Source organism: Peromyscus eremicus, unplaced genomic scaffold, assembly GCF_949786415.1.
Source record: "Peromyscus eremicus unplaced genomic scaffold, PerEre_H2_v1 PerEre#2#unplaced_3392, whole genome shotgun sequence".
In the NCBI taxonomy this organism is placed as follows: Eukaryota; Metazoa; Chordata; class Mammalia; order Rodentia; family Cricetidae; genus Peromyscus; species Peromyscus eremicus.
In genome coordinates this window covers 18,343-35,750 of record NW_026737626.1, presented here as the reverse complement: position 1 = coordinate 35,750, position 17,408 = coordinate 18,343, and the positions used below count along the sequence as shown (strand labels likewise).

Below are 17,408 nucleotides of genomic sequence, written 5' to 3'. Positions count from 1 at the left end.
GAACAGTAATGTCTGGACTTCCCAGAACAGTGAACATCTCATCAGAAGAACAGTAATGTCTGGACTTCCCAGGGCAGTGAGCATCCCATCAGAAGAACAGTAATGTCTGACTTCCCAGGGCAGTGAGCATCCCATCAGAAGAACAGTAACATCTGGACTTCCCAGAGCAGAGAGAACCCCATCAGAAGAACAGTAACCTCTGGACTTCCCAGAACAGTGAGCATCCCATAAAAGAACAGTAACATCTGGATTTCCCAGAGCAGTGAGCATCCCATCAGAAGAATCGTAACATCTGGACTTCCCAAGGCAGTGAGCATCCCATCAGAAGAACAGTAATGTCTGGACTTCCCAGGGCAGTGAGCATCCCATCAGAAGAACAGTAACATATGGACTTCCAGAGCAGTGAGCATCCCATCAGAAGAACAGTAACATCTGGACTTCCCAGGGCAGTGAGCATCCCATCAGAAGAACAGTAACATCTGGGCTTTGTTTGTTACAAGGAGGATTTGTGTTTGGATGAAAGCTGACACTACAGCAGCAGTCTTGACTGTGGGCTTCAAGACCCATAACAGGAAAAAATGCACAAGGTCCATAAAAAGTCACTTTTAACTTTATTACACTAAGTCATTAAGAAAAACACCACCAATTTTATTGCTAAAAGGGGGAATATGTGAGAAACAAGGTCCCAGAACAAATGAACCTTTCCAATCCAGTGCATTCAGCTTTAGGGAAAGAATCTCTCCCAGGTTAACTCTATCAGTGACAACTCGGCTGGAGACTAGTATTTGGGAGCCACTGAGGGGACGACCTTCCAACAGTGCCATGTGACTCACTGTTAGCCTTTCCCTTCTGAACCACCCACTCCATCCTCTTTTCTTCTCCTGACTACATCTACATAAGACTGCTTTTCCCCACACTTACCCAATGCAAGTCTTAAGAAACTCTTTCGTTTTTCAGGGTCCTGAATGTTTAAATGCTCTCGATAATGGGTTAGCTACAAAAAAACAGAGAAGAATTTTAAGCTATTATGTCTCCTCAGAAGAGAGGAAGCTTGGATAGCACCAGAGGTATAGCACTTGTCCAAGCACACATATGGGCACAAAAAGAGGCATACATGCCTGCCACAGAAAGAGAGAGAGAGAGAGAGAGAGAGAGAGAGAGAGAGAGAGAGAGAGAGAGAGAGAAAGAGAGCACTAAGTGAATGTTTGTGCATGTGTGTGTGTGTGTGTGTGTGTGTGTGTGTGTGCGTGCACTTGCCTGTGTTTATGTATGTGTAGGAGCCAGAGGCCAGTATCTGGTTCTTTTTCTATTGCTCTCCACATTATCTCTTTATAGATGTATTCTAAGTATGTACACACATGCTTGAGGAGCCAGAAGACATGAGAACCCCTGAGCTGGAGTTACGATGGTCATGAGCTGCCTGACAAGTGCTGGGAACAGAATTCCAGTCCTCTGCAAGAGCAATACACACTCTTAACTTCTGAGCCATCTCTTCAGTGCATCCACCTGATCCTGAGCCAGGGTCTCTCACTGCTCCTAAAGGCAGACTACCAGGCCAGCAAGCCTCTGGGATCCTCTTGTCTCCACTGCCTCAGCACTGGGCCTATGGATGCATACCCACTGCACACAGTTTTTACATGGGTCCTGGGGATCCACACAAAGCACTTTATCCACTGATAAACTGGATCTCCCCATCTTCCCAGCTTGAAGCTCTAGAAACCCAAATCCTTTATTCTCAGAGAGTTCTCCTGGACTATAGATGATTATGTGTGTGCTTGGGGAATATGGTGGGCTATGTCATTTCCTGGATACCTGACTTCTAGATCTAATCTACAAAGGACAGGAAACAATTCAATTGGCAGGAGAGCTTGGCGGCTAGGCTGGGTTTTGGCTTAGATGCCTGGTAAACAGACTCCCAACAGAAACAAACACCATACTTACCGCCAGCTCTTCTGTTCTATCTAGGAACCTGGGAAAGCAGAAGGAAGCAAGAGAGTTAATGTACTGAGGAGCAGCATTTCCAACAAGCTCTAGAAGAAACACAGTTCCACTCATCGTCTCTATATAATGAGATACCCTAATCTTACAATTCTTCCACCTCTACCCCTTCAAAACATTTGGTGACTTAGGGATCTACTTTTCTCTATGTCCTAACTAAATGAAACACGCAGGGCAGGGCACTAAGAGCTTAAACAGACTGCCCTAGCCCATGTTTCTTTACTCAAAATCAAAACACTGTTTTCTGTCAAAACAATCTTGAGAACAGACATTCCACACAATTCTTTATTTCGTTCATGTATAGAGTCTAATGTAGTTGGTCTGTTTCCTCCTTATTCTGAATAGACCATAATTAACAACACCGCCTTGATACAGAAGTGATGCTAGCTAGACAAGACTTCCTTGACTGGAAAGGAAAGCCAGAGACAGCAAACAGCCTGCCTCTGTGAGCACATCTTCTTTGGTAAATTCCTTCTGACCTAACCGGGTAAACTGCTTTCCCACATCAGTCTTTGGGAGAGCTCATCACTGTTCTGGCCACAGGGTAAATGAATTACTCTGGGCCACAAAACCTAAGGAAAGGATAAAACACGCTTACAGTTTAATCCAAGAACAAGAACTCATCCCCACCGAGGGGAACGAGAGAAGGAAAAGACCGCAGAAGGCCACCACCAGACAGCCCACCTCTCACCTAGCCTCCTAAAGCTGCTGTGAGACTTCCATGGGGGATCCGGACTGAAAAATTATAGCCCCTTCCTTTCTACTGTACTTCTCACTGGCATCACTTGAACAAGAGGAGGGGACCTTTAATCGGTGTTTTATAAGAAAATGCTTAGCAAACAATTAATACAATAGATTAATGCTAGCCTACCCACTTCAGTCTTCATTACCCAGTGTGGTAGACATCACCACCTCCATTTTACAAGGAGAAAGCGCACTCTCAGAAGTCTAGTGACTTGCCCAAGACAACAGGCTACACCTGACAGCACACATGCAGTCCAGGTATGTTTGACGATGGGGCCTGATTCCTAACACCCTGCCATACTGCCAGCCTGGATGATGATGTAATACCCCAACACATCTCAAGATCTTGTTTTCTAGGTGTTTCTGGAACAGGATAGTGTCTTCACTTTCTTTGCACACCCCAGCCCCGAGTGCTCTGAAAATGCACCTAGTAAACCTCATAGACCAGCGGCCCAGCTCTTACCTGAAGAGATCCAAAAGCAGCTTTTGGTCCCCTATTTCTTTAAGGAAATGAATGAGATGTCTCAGGGCGACCTGGCGTACCTCCAGCTCTCGGAAGAGGATCTCTGCATGTAGGAAGAAGTTGGGTGGGGAAAGAAGTAAAGCTACCTGGCACTCAAGTCCGAGACTGGCTTCTCCACTCACGCACCCACAGCATCTCCTGAAAGCCCAGCAACAGCTAACAATGGTTTCTTCTGATCTCAACTCACCATCACCAACAGCCTCTGTGCTCTAGAGCTGTGGTTCTCACCCTTCCTCATGCTGCACCCTTGGATACAGCTCCTCATGGTGACCCCAACCATACAATTATTTCGTTGCTTCTTCCTAACTGTGATTTTGCTACTGTTATGAATCATAATGTAAATATCTGATATGCAGGATGTCTGATATGGTTGAGAACCACTGCTCTAGAGCAACACATAGCCACTCAGTCAGCCTTTGAGTTCTCCATAATACTAACAGCGGGTACTTCTCACTTCTTCAAGCACACAGCCCAAGTGTTCCCAACAGACAGAGGTAGCTAATACTGCCCCCACCCTAAAGGCTGCCCTCAGAGGTATGATGCTCTTAAGTCACAGGCCACCCCAGCTCTGAACCAGACCTGATCCTGGTGAATTCTGATATAAAAGCCACAGGTGTTGCTGAGTGGAGACTTCCTTCAAACCATGCTCACCTTTGCTTAGGGTCCTCTTCAGGAAGATCAGAACCTAGAGGAAAGGAGACAAAGACTGTGCATTCTTTCATACCCAAAGGCTGCCCTGACTACTTCATGTCTAGGAATGAGGCCAGCAACTTGTGAGGAATCATTGCTGTGGAATAATCCTTTTGTTCACTGCTGTGGGATGGTCTGTATGTCAAGTGTGTTGCTGATTGGTTAATAAATAAATCACTGATTGGCCAGTGGCTAGGCAGGAAGTATAGGCGGGACAAGGAGGAGAATAAAGCTGGGAAGTGGAAGGCTGAGTCAGAGAGACACTGCCAGCCGCCATGATGACAAACAGCATGTGAAGATGCCGGTAAGCCACGAGCCATGTGGCAAGGCATAGATTAATGGAAATGGATTAATTTAAGCCGTAAGAACAGTTAGCAAGAAGCCTGCCACCACCATACAGTTTGTAAGCAATATAAGTCTCTGTGTTTACTTGGTCAGGTTTGAGCAGCTGTGGGACTGGCAGGTGAGAGAGATTTGTCCTGACTGTGGGCCAGGCAGGAAAACTCTAGCAACAGTTCACTGTGAAGATGTGTCGCTGTTAATAAAGATCTGATTGACCAATAGCTAGGCAGGAAGAGGTTAAGGCAGGAGAGCCAAACTGAGAGGACTCTGGGAAGAAGGGAGGAGTCACAGGGTCGCCAGCCAAATGCAGAAGCAGGAGATGAACACACCATACTGAAAAAAGGTACTGCCATGTGGTAAGGCATAGATAAGAAATATGGGCTAATTTAAGATGTAAGAGCTAGTTAGTATGAAGCCCAAGTTATTGGCCGAGCATTTATAATTAATAATAAGTCTCTGTGTGGATATTTGGGAGCTGGCTGGAAGGACAGAGCAGGAGAGAGAAAGTCCACCAACAAATCACTGCAGGCAGAGCACGCCCTCTCTGTGAGACAGCAGGAAAGAACAGACATTTGGAACTGAGCCGTGTCCTAGGTGTCCACATGCCCATGCCCACTGTGTCCACACTGGCTGAGAGATACTCACTTCTTGTCTGTTGAGAAACTACTCTCACACAGTTCCGCTGCCATAATACCTTGCATAAGATAGAGCAGGCAGCCTTCTGTTTTCCAGTAACAATGAACAGTTAGTTCCACATAGAACGCATGTCCCACCGGCTGAGCCGGGAGCACAGCTGTCTTGAGACCGCTGTGCCTCAGAGAGAAAGCCAGGCTCTTGACATGCAACCCACTGCTAAGCCAGTGTTGACTGAATTTTCAGGAGCTACTAAACAACTGCTAGCAGAGCTCACACTTACTGCAGTGATGACGTTTCCATCATGCATGCTTACTGCTTCCTCTAGGAGCTGCAGCTTGTCCTGCAAGGAGCGGAACCGCTCTAGTGAGCAGACCTGCAGAGTGAGAACACAGAGAGTATGTAAGGGAGCCGCTGCCCACACTCCTTTGTCACTGAGAGTGAGAGAAGGGTGACAGGGACAGGAAGCATCCAGAGGGAACCTTATAGTCACACGCTGGTCTCCGTGCTGTGAGCCTGCAGGTCCCACCACACCCTACCTAGTGCAATGTGATGCCCTATAGGACAACAAAGCCTTCAAGTCTTGGCCAAGCCAACAGATGATCACTTACTTTGCCTTCATACAATAAAACTCACCCTAGGCAAGTGTATAGCTCAGCTTTGAAAGTGCCTACAACAGACATAGAACACTTCTATCACCCTTAAACCGCCCCTCCGTTCATGCTGGCATTAATGCCCTCCTGTTCCTAGCCCACCAAAACACTCTTCTGCTCTCAGCCACTGTAGCTTGGTCTTCCCTAGAATGTCACACAAGAAAGACTGTCACTACATGATCAACCGATTTTCAAAAAACATACTCCCAAATTTCAATAAGAAAAAGTCTTTTCAACAGCGCTAAGAAAGATTGGTATCTATATTAAAAAAGAAAAAAAATTAACCTCAACACTTATCCCATACCATGTATAAAAATTAACTCACAATGTACCACTCTCTTTCTTGTGGGATAAGAGCAAGTTTGAGAGAGGGCCTCCACTGTGCACCCAGGCTGGCTTCAAGCTCGCCATGCATCCCAGGGTGGCTTTACACTTGCCATTTTCCTGCCTCAGCCACCCAAGTGCTAGGACTACAGGTGTGCTATACTACACATGCTTCTATCATCCACAACTGCTTTCCCCCCTATGCTGGCAAAGCAAGTCCAAACCCCAGAGAACCAAAGACTCTGCAGCTGGCTGCTAACCTTAGTGGATTTGCTTTGCTCCTGAAAACCACTCCAGTTCAGAAACGGGAACTGGAGAAGCAGTCAGGAAATCCGTCCTGTGGAACATGCTACCCACCCTGCCCAAGACTCCTCAAGCACTCTCTCTGCAGCAGCCTTACCTTGCCCCGGCGGAGGCGTCGCACTGTGTCGCTGGGACTCCAGTCATTGCTATAATCCTGGGAATGAGCAACACATGAGCCATACATTATGGGCTCAGAATGACTAGTGTACCAGCTCTATGCCTCAAATTCAATCTTTGACCTATGGGAGAGATACTCTATGGGGAAGAAGTGATCAAGAGAAACCCTGTCTCGAAAAACCAAAAAAAAAAAAAAAAAAAAAAAACCATAAAACTGGAATGGTCCTGTTCAGAGTTTGGTCTTGGTTTGAGTTTCTATAGGAAGTACAGCAAAGGTAACACAGGCAGGAATAGGTAGCCTAAAGAGGGACATACCAATAGCAAAGCCCAGGACCCTCCGCCTACTGGTTCAGGGTTCCACACTATATGCAACCAGTCACATCTGACACCCCAATATTCAGTATCATTAGCCAACAGAAGGGGAGACATTCAACACATTGCCCCCTTTTGGTCTTAGAATATAGTTTCTTCCCTTTGAATCAATTTGCTTGTTTAGTATGCTTCGTGGGAACTGACCTCCACCATCCCAGACTACAGTGACAGTCACTTAGTTTCATGTCAAATTCCCAAAAGGCAGCAGCCAAGGCAAGGAAGCATGCTAGGCCTGTGTCAGAAAAACACAGACTTTGAGTGGAAGGTCTCTCCTTTCCTAGCTGTGGGAACCCAACTAAGGACTACTGTTACAAGACCAGTTTTTTCATCTCTAAGTGGAGGTTGAAATACATTCATGTGCCAATGCATATACAATGGCAGTCCAACAGATTAAGATGGAACTGAAAGTTTCCTGTTGTCCGGTAGTGTGTGTGTGTGTGTGTGTGTGTGTGTGTGTGTGTGTGTGTGTGTGAGATACAATCACGTGTACAAACACGAGCCCGTGCACACGTATGTGGAGGCTAAAAGAGGATATCCTGCTCTATCAGCTCTCCACATGTTCTCTTGAGACAGGGTCTCTCTCTCACTGAGCCCAGCAATCTTCTTGTCCGTGCCCCCTGCAGCACTGAGACTGTAGAAACATTCATCATGCCTGGCTTTTCATGTGGGCACTGAGGATACAAATACAGGTCGTCACGCTTGTGCACCAAGCACTCATTCCCACTGAACCATCTCTCCAGCCCCTTCCCTAGTACTGTACTATACCCCTTCTACATTTACAAACACTTGTCATTACACCCATGGGTACAGTAACCCACAACCGGGGTCACATCCTCAAGTAACAGGTGTAGAATGCAGGCTATAGCAGCTAGGTTTGTGTGAACACACCCTATGTTTACACAAAGATGAGACCGCCTGGCAACACATTTCTCAGAATGTATCCCTGTCATTCTGTGACACATGACTGTAACAGATGCTCAGAGTTGGAAAAATTAAGCAAGGTACTTTATACTGTGTAAGTGTCACACTAATATTAAGGTATAACTCAAGCGGGACCTGAATGCTCACAACTATTATCTCAACACTTGAAAGACTAAGGCAGGAGAATTACCGTAAGTTCCAGACCAGCATGGACTATCTGGTGACTGCCAGGCTCTAGCCTGGGCTACTGAGGGAGACCAGATTTCAGAAAAACAAAATGAAGGCTGGTGGCATGATTTTGCAGGGAGAGGCACTTGTTGCCAAACCTAATGACCCAGGGAGACAACCAACTCCCTTAAGTTGTCCTCTGACATCTGTACCTGGCATGTGGCCAACACACACACACACACACACACACACACACACACACACACACACACACTAAATAAATGTAATTTTAAAATCAAGTAAGTAATAGAGGGGGAAAGGAAGTGAAATTCTGTAACTCACCCTGTACTCCCCTTTAGGCCTCCCCAGCTCTGGAGCATAACTTTTGGCAGGTGTGTCTGAAAGAGCTGAGAAGGAACCAGAAGTCAGTTTAGAAGGCACTGTACATACAGCCTCTTTCTTTTCTTTCTCTCTTTCTCTCTTTCTTTCTTTCTTTCTTTCTTTCTTTCTTTCTTTCTTTCCTTCTTTCTTCCTTCCTTCCTTCCTTCCTTTCTTTTTTGGTTTCTTTCAAGACAAGACTTCTCTGTGTAATCTGGCTGTCCTTGAACTCACAGAGATCTGCCTACCTCTGCTTTCTGAGTGCTGGGATTAAAGATGTTTGCCACCACCACCCAGCTATGCAGCCTGTTTCTTATCCTTCTTTTCTCTCCTGCTTTCTTCCCACATGCTCTCCCTGTGTGTGTGTGTGTGTGTGTGTGTGTATAAGCACATATGCAGACGTGTGTATGCCATACCAGGAGTGTGGAGGTCAAGGACAACTCTGAGATCAGGGATCAAACTCAGGTCATCCAGCCATCTAGTGGTCTGAATAAGAATGGCCCCCATAGGATCATGTATTTGAATGCTTAGTCACCAGGGAGTGGCACTATTCGAAAGGATTAGAAGGATTAAGAGGTATAGCCTTGTTGGAGGAAGTGTGTCACTAGGGGAAGGCTTTGAAAGCCCATGCCAAACCCAGAGTCTCTCTCTCTGCCTATGGATCAGGATGTGGTTCTTAGATACTGCTCCAGCACAATGCATGCTGCCATGTTTCCTGCCATGATGATAATGGGCTATCCTCTGAAACTGTAAGCAATCCCAGTTAAATGCTTTCCTCTTACAATAGTTGCCTTCATCATGGCATCTTTTCACAGCAATAGAACAGTGACTAAGACACCAGCCTACATGTAAGTTCCTCTGCCCACTGTGCTGTCTACCCAATGAAACCTCTCTAAAAAACAAAACAAAACAAACAGGCCAGGTGGTGGTGGCGCAAGCCTTTAATCCTAGCACTTGGGAGGCAGAGGAAGGCGGATCTCTGTGAGTTCAAAGCCAGCCTGGGCTACAGAGTGAGCTCCAGAAAAGGCACCAAAGCTACACAGAGAAACCTTGTCTCGAAAAACCAAAACAAACCAAAACAAAAACACAACACAACCGTTTGTCTCCTGGGGACCTCCACAGCCAAAGGTAGAACACCTCTCTTTCCTGACTGTAGCCCCAGCAGTCAACCCCGGTAATGGGGCCTATGCGACTCCTCCCTCCTCCCTTGGCACCAGACACTTTCTCCAGGTTTAGAGGAAAGTTAACCCACTCATCCAATTACTACCTGTCCCCATGACTCTCCAGGCTGTACTTTAAATCAGCAATCAAGGGAAGGGGCCGATGCTTACCATCAGAAAGGGACTGGAAACTCCCAAGTCTCGTTCTGCCTGATAGAAAGAACACAGCAGGAAGATGTCAACGGTTCAGGTCAGACCACCCGAACCTGGCTGAAGACACAGGGTACATAGAGCCTTACTATCCAATATGGAGAAACAGCTTTTAAAAAGCTTTTATTCAGGGCTGGAGAGATGGCTCAGAGTTAAGAGCACTGGCTGCCCTTCCAGAGGACCAGGATTTGATTCCCAGCACCCACACATGGTGGCTCACAACCATGTGTAACTCCAGTTTGAAGGGATCCAACACCTTCTTCTAGCCTCTGTGGGCACCAGGGATACAAATGGTGCACAGACATACATGCAGGCAAAACACCCATAGACATTAAAAAAAAAGTCTTTTTCAACTTCAGAAATCTCATGTCCTAGTAAAACAAGGGTCAGAGAGAAATATTTTAAGTATGGTAAAATATACATACATAACATAAAATTTACCACTTTTTTTTCGGTTTTATAAAATGCAAAAATACAGAACACTTGAATTTGTGTGTCATCCTTGCGCAGGGGCCATGCTAATCTTCTCTATGTCATTCCAATTTTAGTGCATGTGCTGTTGAAGCGGGCACAAAGTTTACCACTTCCCTCATCTAGTGTAGAATTCAGTGGCATGAAGTACGTCCACGCTGTCCTACAATGACTACCACCATCCAACTCCAGAACTTTCACCATCCCGGAGACTCTGCCTGGAAGCAGTAACTCTCCACTCCCTCCAACCCAGCCCTGAGGAAACTGTCTCTCAACATGAGTGGGGTAATACAGTATTTGTTCTTTTATGGTTTACTGCACCCTGTAACTCCCTACGGTTCATCCCTATTATAACATATATCTTTCATTCCTACTTAAGTTAACAGTCCATTGCATCTGTATTCCATGTTGTGCTTATCCTTTTAGTCCAAAATGGACATACACAGTATTTAGATCTTTTTGGCTATTGGGAATGCTTCTTCAAATATTAGCATACAAACATCTGCTCAAGTGCCTGTATTCAATTCCTTTATTAATTACCTAGAAGTGATACTGGTTCACATGCTAATCCTTTGTTCAACTTTTTTAGAAACTGCCACACTAACTTCCACAGTGGCTGCACAATTATACATTCCCACCAGGGACACACAAAGGTTCCCTAGAGGATGGCATAAAAGGCAAGGAGGAATACTGATCTAGGCAGATTTCTTCAGTACCCGACACAGGGCTGTCAATTTCATTCATGTTTACAAACCCAGGCTAATACCTGGGAATTTCTCATTCCTCCCATTCCTAGTACTAAACTGCCTGCTCAAATGAGAATTCCGCAGTCAATGAAAACATCAGCCCGAGGCTTTTCCTGATGAAAGCAAAGGACAGCCCTGTCCCTCCCCACCACTCTTTACCTTTAAAGAAGCTGCTCAGGGAGTAGGTAGAAGTAGGTTTGGGCAGTTGTGTGTAGAAACTGTTCCGGCCCTTTAGCTGTTCCCGTCCTTCAGGGGCGGACCCGCTGTTCCCAGCAGTCTCTTTGATGGACCACGAGATACCTGCAGGATGGTAAGAGCTAAGTAAGCCTCATCTAGATCGGTCCTTGACACCCAACACTCAACGAATGTAAGCCTGTCCAAGAGGCCCTGGTGCCCTGGCCAGCAGGAGGCCTGGAAAGATTATAATTAGTCGGCTAATCATTAGCACAATTGAGAGAGGGAGGAGCAAACGGAGGGAGATCCAAACGGCCTTCGGATATATGGAGAGATGTTCTGCCTCTCATTTCTTGAACAATCATTAAAGTAGCTAATTTAACAGATCAGGTGTGTGTTAGGTTGTTTTTTTTCCTAGTTCACTCTTTTTTGTTGTTGTTGTTGTTGCCCTGACTGTCCTGGAACTCGCTGTGTAGACCAGGCTGCCCTCAAACTCCAGATATTCATTTACCTCTACCTTTACCTCCCAAGTGCTAGGATCCAAGGCATGTACCACATGCCCAGCCAATTCCTTTTTTTTTTTTTTTTAAAGTTTTTCGAGACAGGGTTTCTCTGTGTAGTTTTGGTGCCTGTCCTGGATCTCGCTCTGTAGACCAGACTGGCCTTGAACTTACAGAGATCCACTGCCTCTGCCTCCCGAGTGCAGGATTAAAGGCGTGTGCCACCACCGCCCGGCTATGCCAATTCCTTTCTTTTTTTTTAAATCACACTATACTACCTAAACAGAGTCTATGTATACCTATACAGAGTGTATGAAGAAATTAAGTGGTATTATATAATTAAAACTTGTTGGCTAAGGACAGCTCATTTATTTAAGTCAACAACTCCCAAATATGACCACATACGGCCTGGGAATCTGCAATGTTAACAGGCACCCCATGAGTCTGAAACAACCATCCAAGCATTCACTCCAGGACAGCAGATCCAGAAAGCCACGGAGGCACTACTGTTGTGTTTCTCCATGTGGCTCTGGCTGCTGCTAACTTGCAGGCTGCACCATTTGAGAAGAGCAGCGCTATTTCGGACCAGCGCTGAGGAGACAGAGCGGTACAGCCTTCACTACTGACAAGAACCCCTCGTAGGGCTTCTTCAGCTTACTTCCCACAGGTTCTCCAGTCCAGCTGACTCGCTCCAGGTCATCGTCATCGTCGTCATCCACGAAGTCTCGAAGGCTATTCACTGCCCGTTTGGATTCTTTTAACTGCAGAGGGACATAAAGCAGAGTCGTCCGGCACTTCTCACTTCCCTCCTGTCTCACTGAAAACCAAGAAGGCTGAGCAGCTGGGACTCAGTGATTGCCAAGAACTATCTGTAGCTATTGTACCTGTAGTCCAAATCCCACCTAGACACCATTGCAGTCGGTGGAAGACTCAAAGTCACTTTTGAATTCTAATCATATTCTATAACTTGTCTGCAAATCTGAGTGAATATTACTCACTTCTCCAAAAAATGACTATTCCCAGACAGGTCATTTTTCAAAAACAAGTTATCAAGGAGCAGTGGTGTGCGCCTCTGGTTCCAACTTCCAGGAAGACAAAAGCAGGAAGGTGGCTTGAGCCCAAGAATTCGTGATCAGTCAGAGAAACACACAAGATTCCATCACCAAAAATAACAATGATAGAAACTGGGTGTGGTGGTGCATGCCTATAATCCCAGCACTCATGAGATGGAGGCAGCTATAATAAAAGAAAAAAAAATTAGTTAAAAAAAAACTGGGTATGGTGGATTCAGCAGCACACCTTTAATCCCAGCACTCGAGAGACAGAGGCTGGCAGGTCTCTGTGAATGAGGCCAGCTAGGGTTATATGGTGAGACCCTGTGAAAGAAAGATGGAGTGAAAAAGAGGAGAGAAAATGAAAAGAAACAGGAACCTATAAGATGGCTCAAAAGTAAGGACATGTGCCACCAAGCCTGAGGATCTGAGTTTAATTCTCAGGACCCACATGGTGGAAGAAGGGAACTGACTCCTACACGCTGTCCTCTGGCCTCCACACGCAAACAGTGACTCATGTGCTCCTCACACATGAATACACGTAATAAAAATTCTTTAGAAATGAAAAAGGAGAGGGTGATGGTGGCAACGCACGCCTTTAGTCCCAACACTAGGGAGGCAGAGGCAGGCGGATCTCTGTGAGTTCAAGGGCAGCCTGGTCTACAGAGTGAGTTCCAGGACGGCCAGCACTATTACACAGAGAAACCCTGTCTCGAAAAGAACCAAAAAGAAAAGAAGTGAAAAAGGAGACAGAGGCCAGAAGATCAGAAGTTCAAGGTTTTCACCAACTATATCACTTGAATAAACAATCTGTGGTTATAAGGTAATAGTAAGAAGGATAAAGTTAGCTTTTATAATCTTTCTGGCTCTTTTTTAAAGGCTTCTCTTCATGAAGGCTGCCATAGTTTGTATCTGTTTCTAATTTTAATTTAGTGTGTGTGCATGCATGTATCATGTGCATGTATAGGTGTGCCCATTCCACGTCACAAGAAAGACAGATGGTGCTGGCTAGTTTTATGTCCCTCAATTGAGAAAATGACCCCACTAGACTCGTCTGTGGGCAGTGCCACTCCTGGGCTGGAGGTCCTGGGTGCTACAAGAGAGCAGGGTAAGCAAGCCAGTAAGCAGCACTCCTCTGCTCCAGTTCCTGCCTCCAGGTTCCTGCCCTGACTTCCCTCGGTGACAGAGTGTGACCAGAGAGTTCTAAGTTGAAATCAGCCACTGCCACCCCAAGTTCCTTTTGGTCATCGTATTTGTCACAGCAACAGAAACCTAACTAAGCAAGACAACTGTAAGGAGTCGGTTCTGGAGACTAAACTCAGGTCACCATATTTACAGCAAGCACCTTTACCAGCTGAGCCATCCCACAGGCCACTGTATAGTTTTGATTTTGAAGGTCCCCCAAAGGCCTGTACGGTAAAAGTTTGGACTTCAGGGCAGTCCTATGAGGAGGCAGTAGAGCCTGAGAAGTGGAGCCCAGTAGGAGATCCTTAGGCCACTGAAAGGTGTTCTCAAAGGGGATTATGGGACCCCATGCTGTCCTTTTTCTCTCCACTTTCTGGCTATGAGGTAAGTAGTTTGTTCTATTATGTGACTGCACCACAATGTGCTGCCTATCCCAGGTCCAAAGCACAGAGCAACCAATCATAATCTAGAACCCTAAAAACTGAGCCAGAATAAGGCTTTTCTCTGGATCAGTTGGTTATCTTGGGCCTTTCATGTAAGGGTAGAAAGCTGACTAACATACAGGCTTTTCTGAAGATTATGAGCCATAACATTCTGAGCCTACTGAAGATGAGAGGAAATTTCCGAGAGGCATTCAAGAGTAAACTATGATTCTTAGCACTGTGGACACCTACCTGTGAGAGCTCATCATCTTCATCATCAAAAGTGAAAGCCTTGAACTTGGAGCTGTTCCAATATTCCTCCTCATCACCCTTTGTCCGGTTCATCTGGCGGGAAAGGAAGACAGGTCCAGGTTCCTTTTGGAGCTCTCTAAAAAAGTGTTACACTACTAACTGCTCCCAGAAATAAGGGATGTAGAAAAGAATCTGGTAAAGTACCTGCCATAGAAGTTAGACTCATCAGATGACGTTAGAAACTCCGATTAGACACAAACATTCATTCCCAGAACCCCTATTGTGTTCAAATACTCTCAGGTGTTGTAAGAACTATAAAAAGTGCAAGACACAGTCTTCCTCCCGAAGGATCATGTTAGAGCAAGGGTACCCAAACCAATGGGATGTTGTAAGAGACGCAAATGCTCTTAAGGACTCATCATAAGTTTGCGGAACATACAAAGATCAGCCAAAGCTCACCCCGAACAGAAAGAGTGACTTCATGTATTAACCTGAGACACTCGTCTAAGCTCTGGGAACTCTAGAGTTGACCACAGTCAACAAATGTCGCTCTCTCTCCCCGTATGCTCTTTAAGTAACTACCATAAATGAAGGGAAACAACTGAAAGAATCAGAATTATCTTGCCTGTATCATCAACTCACGATTATTTTATTAATCACTTGGCCAATTATACGGTCAATTTTTGGGATCATGCATGACCAAGGAAAGAAAATGTATAAGATGAGCCAAGAGATTCCAAACTCTTCTCATAACTGTTCCAGGTATTGTTCTGCAAAAACAAGTTTTTCGAACTAACCTGGGTAAGAGCGGAAACTGCAGTTTAACCTAATAACTAAGCATGGCTACAGGGTTCAGAGTCCAAAGGGAAATGATTTCCAAGCCTTGGAGAAATGCTATCTTGCCTGACTCGCTTACAGTGAAAAATAAATAATATTCCAAAAACCTAACAAAATGCCTAGCAGAACATAAACACTTAACCTTACAACCTTTTCGGCATTCAACACCTTACTGACATGTAAAATATAATGCATATATATTATATATATTATATATTATTTATAATGCTTATAAGGCATAGCAGGTAGCCTGTCTAACAAGAATGAGGACTAAATTAGAAAATACATGCAAAGTGCTTACTGCCTGGCAGAAAGCTAATGTGTCCATCATTAGCTCTTCTTCCTTAATCTTAAATGGCACCTTAGGTAAAACTGGAGAATTTTTTTTGATGTTTGCTTTTCGAGACAGGGTTTCTCTGTGTAGCCCTGGCTGTCCTAGAACTTGCTCACTATGTAGACCAGGCTGGCCTCGAACTCAGACATCTGCCTGCCTCTGGCTCCCTAGTCCTGGGATTAAAGGTGTATGGCATCACTGACTGCCCAGCTAAAACTAGAGAAATTCGTTTATTTTTTTGCACTGGTGGGAATTGAACTTTGGGCCTCACACATTTTAGTCAAGCACTCTACCACAGAACTAAATTCCCAGCCTCCAAAAAGGGGGTAAAAAACACTTAAAAAGCAATTCTAAAAGTTAAAAGAAATTCTAAACCAGGCCATAAATATTGAAGATGTGTATAGAACAAATACATGTCTCTAGAATGTGTGCAATTTCATAAATAACTCTGTCATTCACTTGGCCTTAGAGCAATCCTAAAAAGTAGGCCTGGGAGATTCCCACTGACCAGACCTAATCACTCTGAGTCCAAACAACAATCCAGGTTTTTCTGGCCCCTAGACTATTTCTACACTGTCTTTCATGACCCTTCTACCTTTTTTTTTTTTTTTTTTTCACTTTTGGGAAAAGTACGGCAGATCTTTACAGTATACGAATAAGCACAGAATGTGCCTAACAAAACATATATTCCACGAGAGAATTTCTAGAACCTTTAACCAGACTATGGCAATGGATACCTTGTATCAATTTGTACTTCCAGCGGCAAAAGACACTATGATTTACTTGGCAAGCAAAGTGATCACATTTAATAACTCTAAGAAGGCATAAAGCAATCCCGTACAATGTTCAGAGTGACTAGAAAGGGTGTTTGAAGGTGGTTTAAAATGTTTCCGAGGTTTGATCTTATCATCACCTTGTACTTGAGAGCCCACAAGGGTAGGGCGACAGATAAGAAAGGTAAACAGAAATATGACACATGGAAAACAGGACCCGTTAAAAAAACAAAAACAAAACCCCACAACCAAGGCGCTCCTTGTCTCGGGGCACTGTAGAAACCAGCTACTAGAAGCGCGGCTGGGTTCTTAAGGCAATGTTTCTAGGCTACAAGAAGAACGTCCAGGAAGTCACACGTTCACGGCAAACACCAGAGCCTGGAAAGCCCTTGGGAGAGGACATGCTCGTTCACAACCAAATGCTGCGTTCTCAACTAGCTGCTGATGCTCACTGGAAACTCCAGCTCCGAGCACACTGACTCCCAAGAATGGTCCTGACCAGAAGAATCAGGTCAGGAGTGAGAATGCAGGGACGATGCCTCAAAGACAGGGAAAGGAATAAGGATGCGGAAAGGGTGGGTTCAACTAGACACGCGGCCCAGACAGGGGCTTGGGACACCCTCACCTCTTCCACACCGAGCCCTCCCTCTCAGGACAGCGCCAGGCTCAGCCACCGGACCAGCCTTTCTAAACAGGCTGTGCGGCATAGAGAAGGGGCCGAAGGGGACAGTCGCGAGAGGGGCTGAAGAAGGTGAAAGGAATAGCCGCAAAGCATCCTGGAAGTTGCAGTTCCGTGGCCGCTGTCATCTTTGCGCTCTCCCGATGGGCCGCGGGGCTTCTGGACTACCGTTCCCAGAAACGCTTGCGCACCGTGCCAGGTCATTTCCTTTACTTTCAGCGTGACCTTCCGCAGTTATCGGAAGGATCGTTTAACAAGACTACAACTCCCATCAGGCTCAGCAGGATCGTTTTAGGCCCCAAGGAAACAATGAGACGACTATCTTGTGTCCCTCCCGGTGAGGATTGGTAGTTTGAGGGCTTAGACTTCAGAGACCTTTTCAGATAAAACAGAGAGTTTTGAAGGAACTCCAGAAGTTACAGAACCTACGGTTCGGCGAGCCGGAAC

At 45.5% G+C, this 17,408-nt stretch overlaps 1 protein-coding gene and 1 non-coding gene across 3 annotated transcripts; both read right to left on the bottom strand.

Moving 5' to 3' along the window:
• Nucleotides 1-698: 698 nt before the first annotated feature.
• On the bottom strand, nucleotides 699-17,399 carry LOC131902163 (spermatogenesis-defective protein 39 homolog). Of its 2 annotated transcripts, none has more exons than XM_059253209.1 (12): nucleotides 16,908-17,399; nucleotides 14,339-14,474; nucleotides 12,086-12,188; nucleotides 10,913-11,053; nucleotides 9,498-9,536; nucleotides 8,131-8,195; nucleotides 6,308-6,364; nucleotides 5,214-5,306; nucleotides 3,917-3,950; nucleotides 3,206-3,308; nucleotides 1,942-1,969; nucleotides 699-994 (listed from the first exon to the last, which is right to left on the bottom strand). In XM_059253209.1, exons 2-12 carry the CDS (start codon nucleotides 14,429-14,431, stop codon nucleotides 836-838), a joined length of 915 nt encoding a protein of 304 aa, XP_059109192.1. In that variant the 5' UTR covers nucleotides 14,432-14,474; nucleotides 16,908-17,399; the 3' UTR covers nucleotides 699-835. The 2 variants fall into 2 exon arrangements, with proteins under 2 accessions (XP_059109192.1, XP_059109191.1); XM_059253208.1 differs by having other exon boundaries at nucleotides 702-994; nucleotides 14,339-14,431; nucleotides 16,908-17,393.
• LOC131902166 (U6 spliceosomal RNA) lies at nucleotides 10,005-10,108 on the bottom strand. The gene has a single exon (XR_009377026.1). It is a non-coding gene; the product is annotated as a U6 spliceosomal RNA (small nuclear RNA).
• Nucleotides 17,400-17,408: the final 9 nt, after the last annotated feature.

Bases quoted from the DNA above. Each gene is read 5' to 3' on its own strand.
- LOC131902163 (XM_059253209.1), bottom strand. From the start codon at position 14,431: ATGAACCGGACAAAGGGTGATGAGGAGGAATATTGGAACAGCTCCAAG. The intron at 11,054-12,085 runs GTAAGCTGAAGA...ACCATCCTGCAG, and splicing joins GACTGGAGAACCTGTGGGAA to GTATCTCGTGGTCCATCAAA. The intron at 8,196-9,497 runs GTAAGCATCGGC...GTTCCTTCTCAG, and splicing joins TTTCCAGTCCCTTTCTGATG to CTCTTTCAGACACACCTGCC.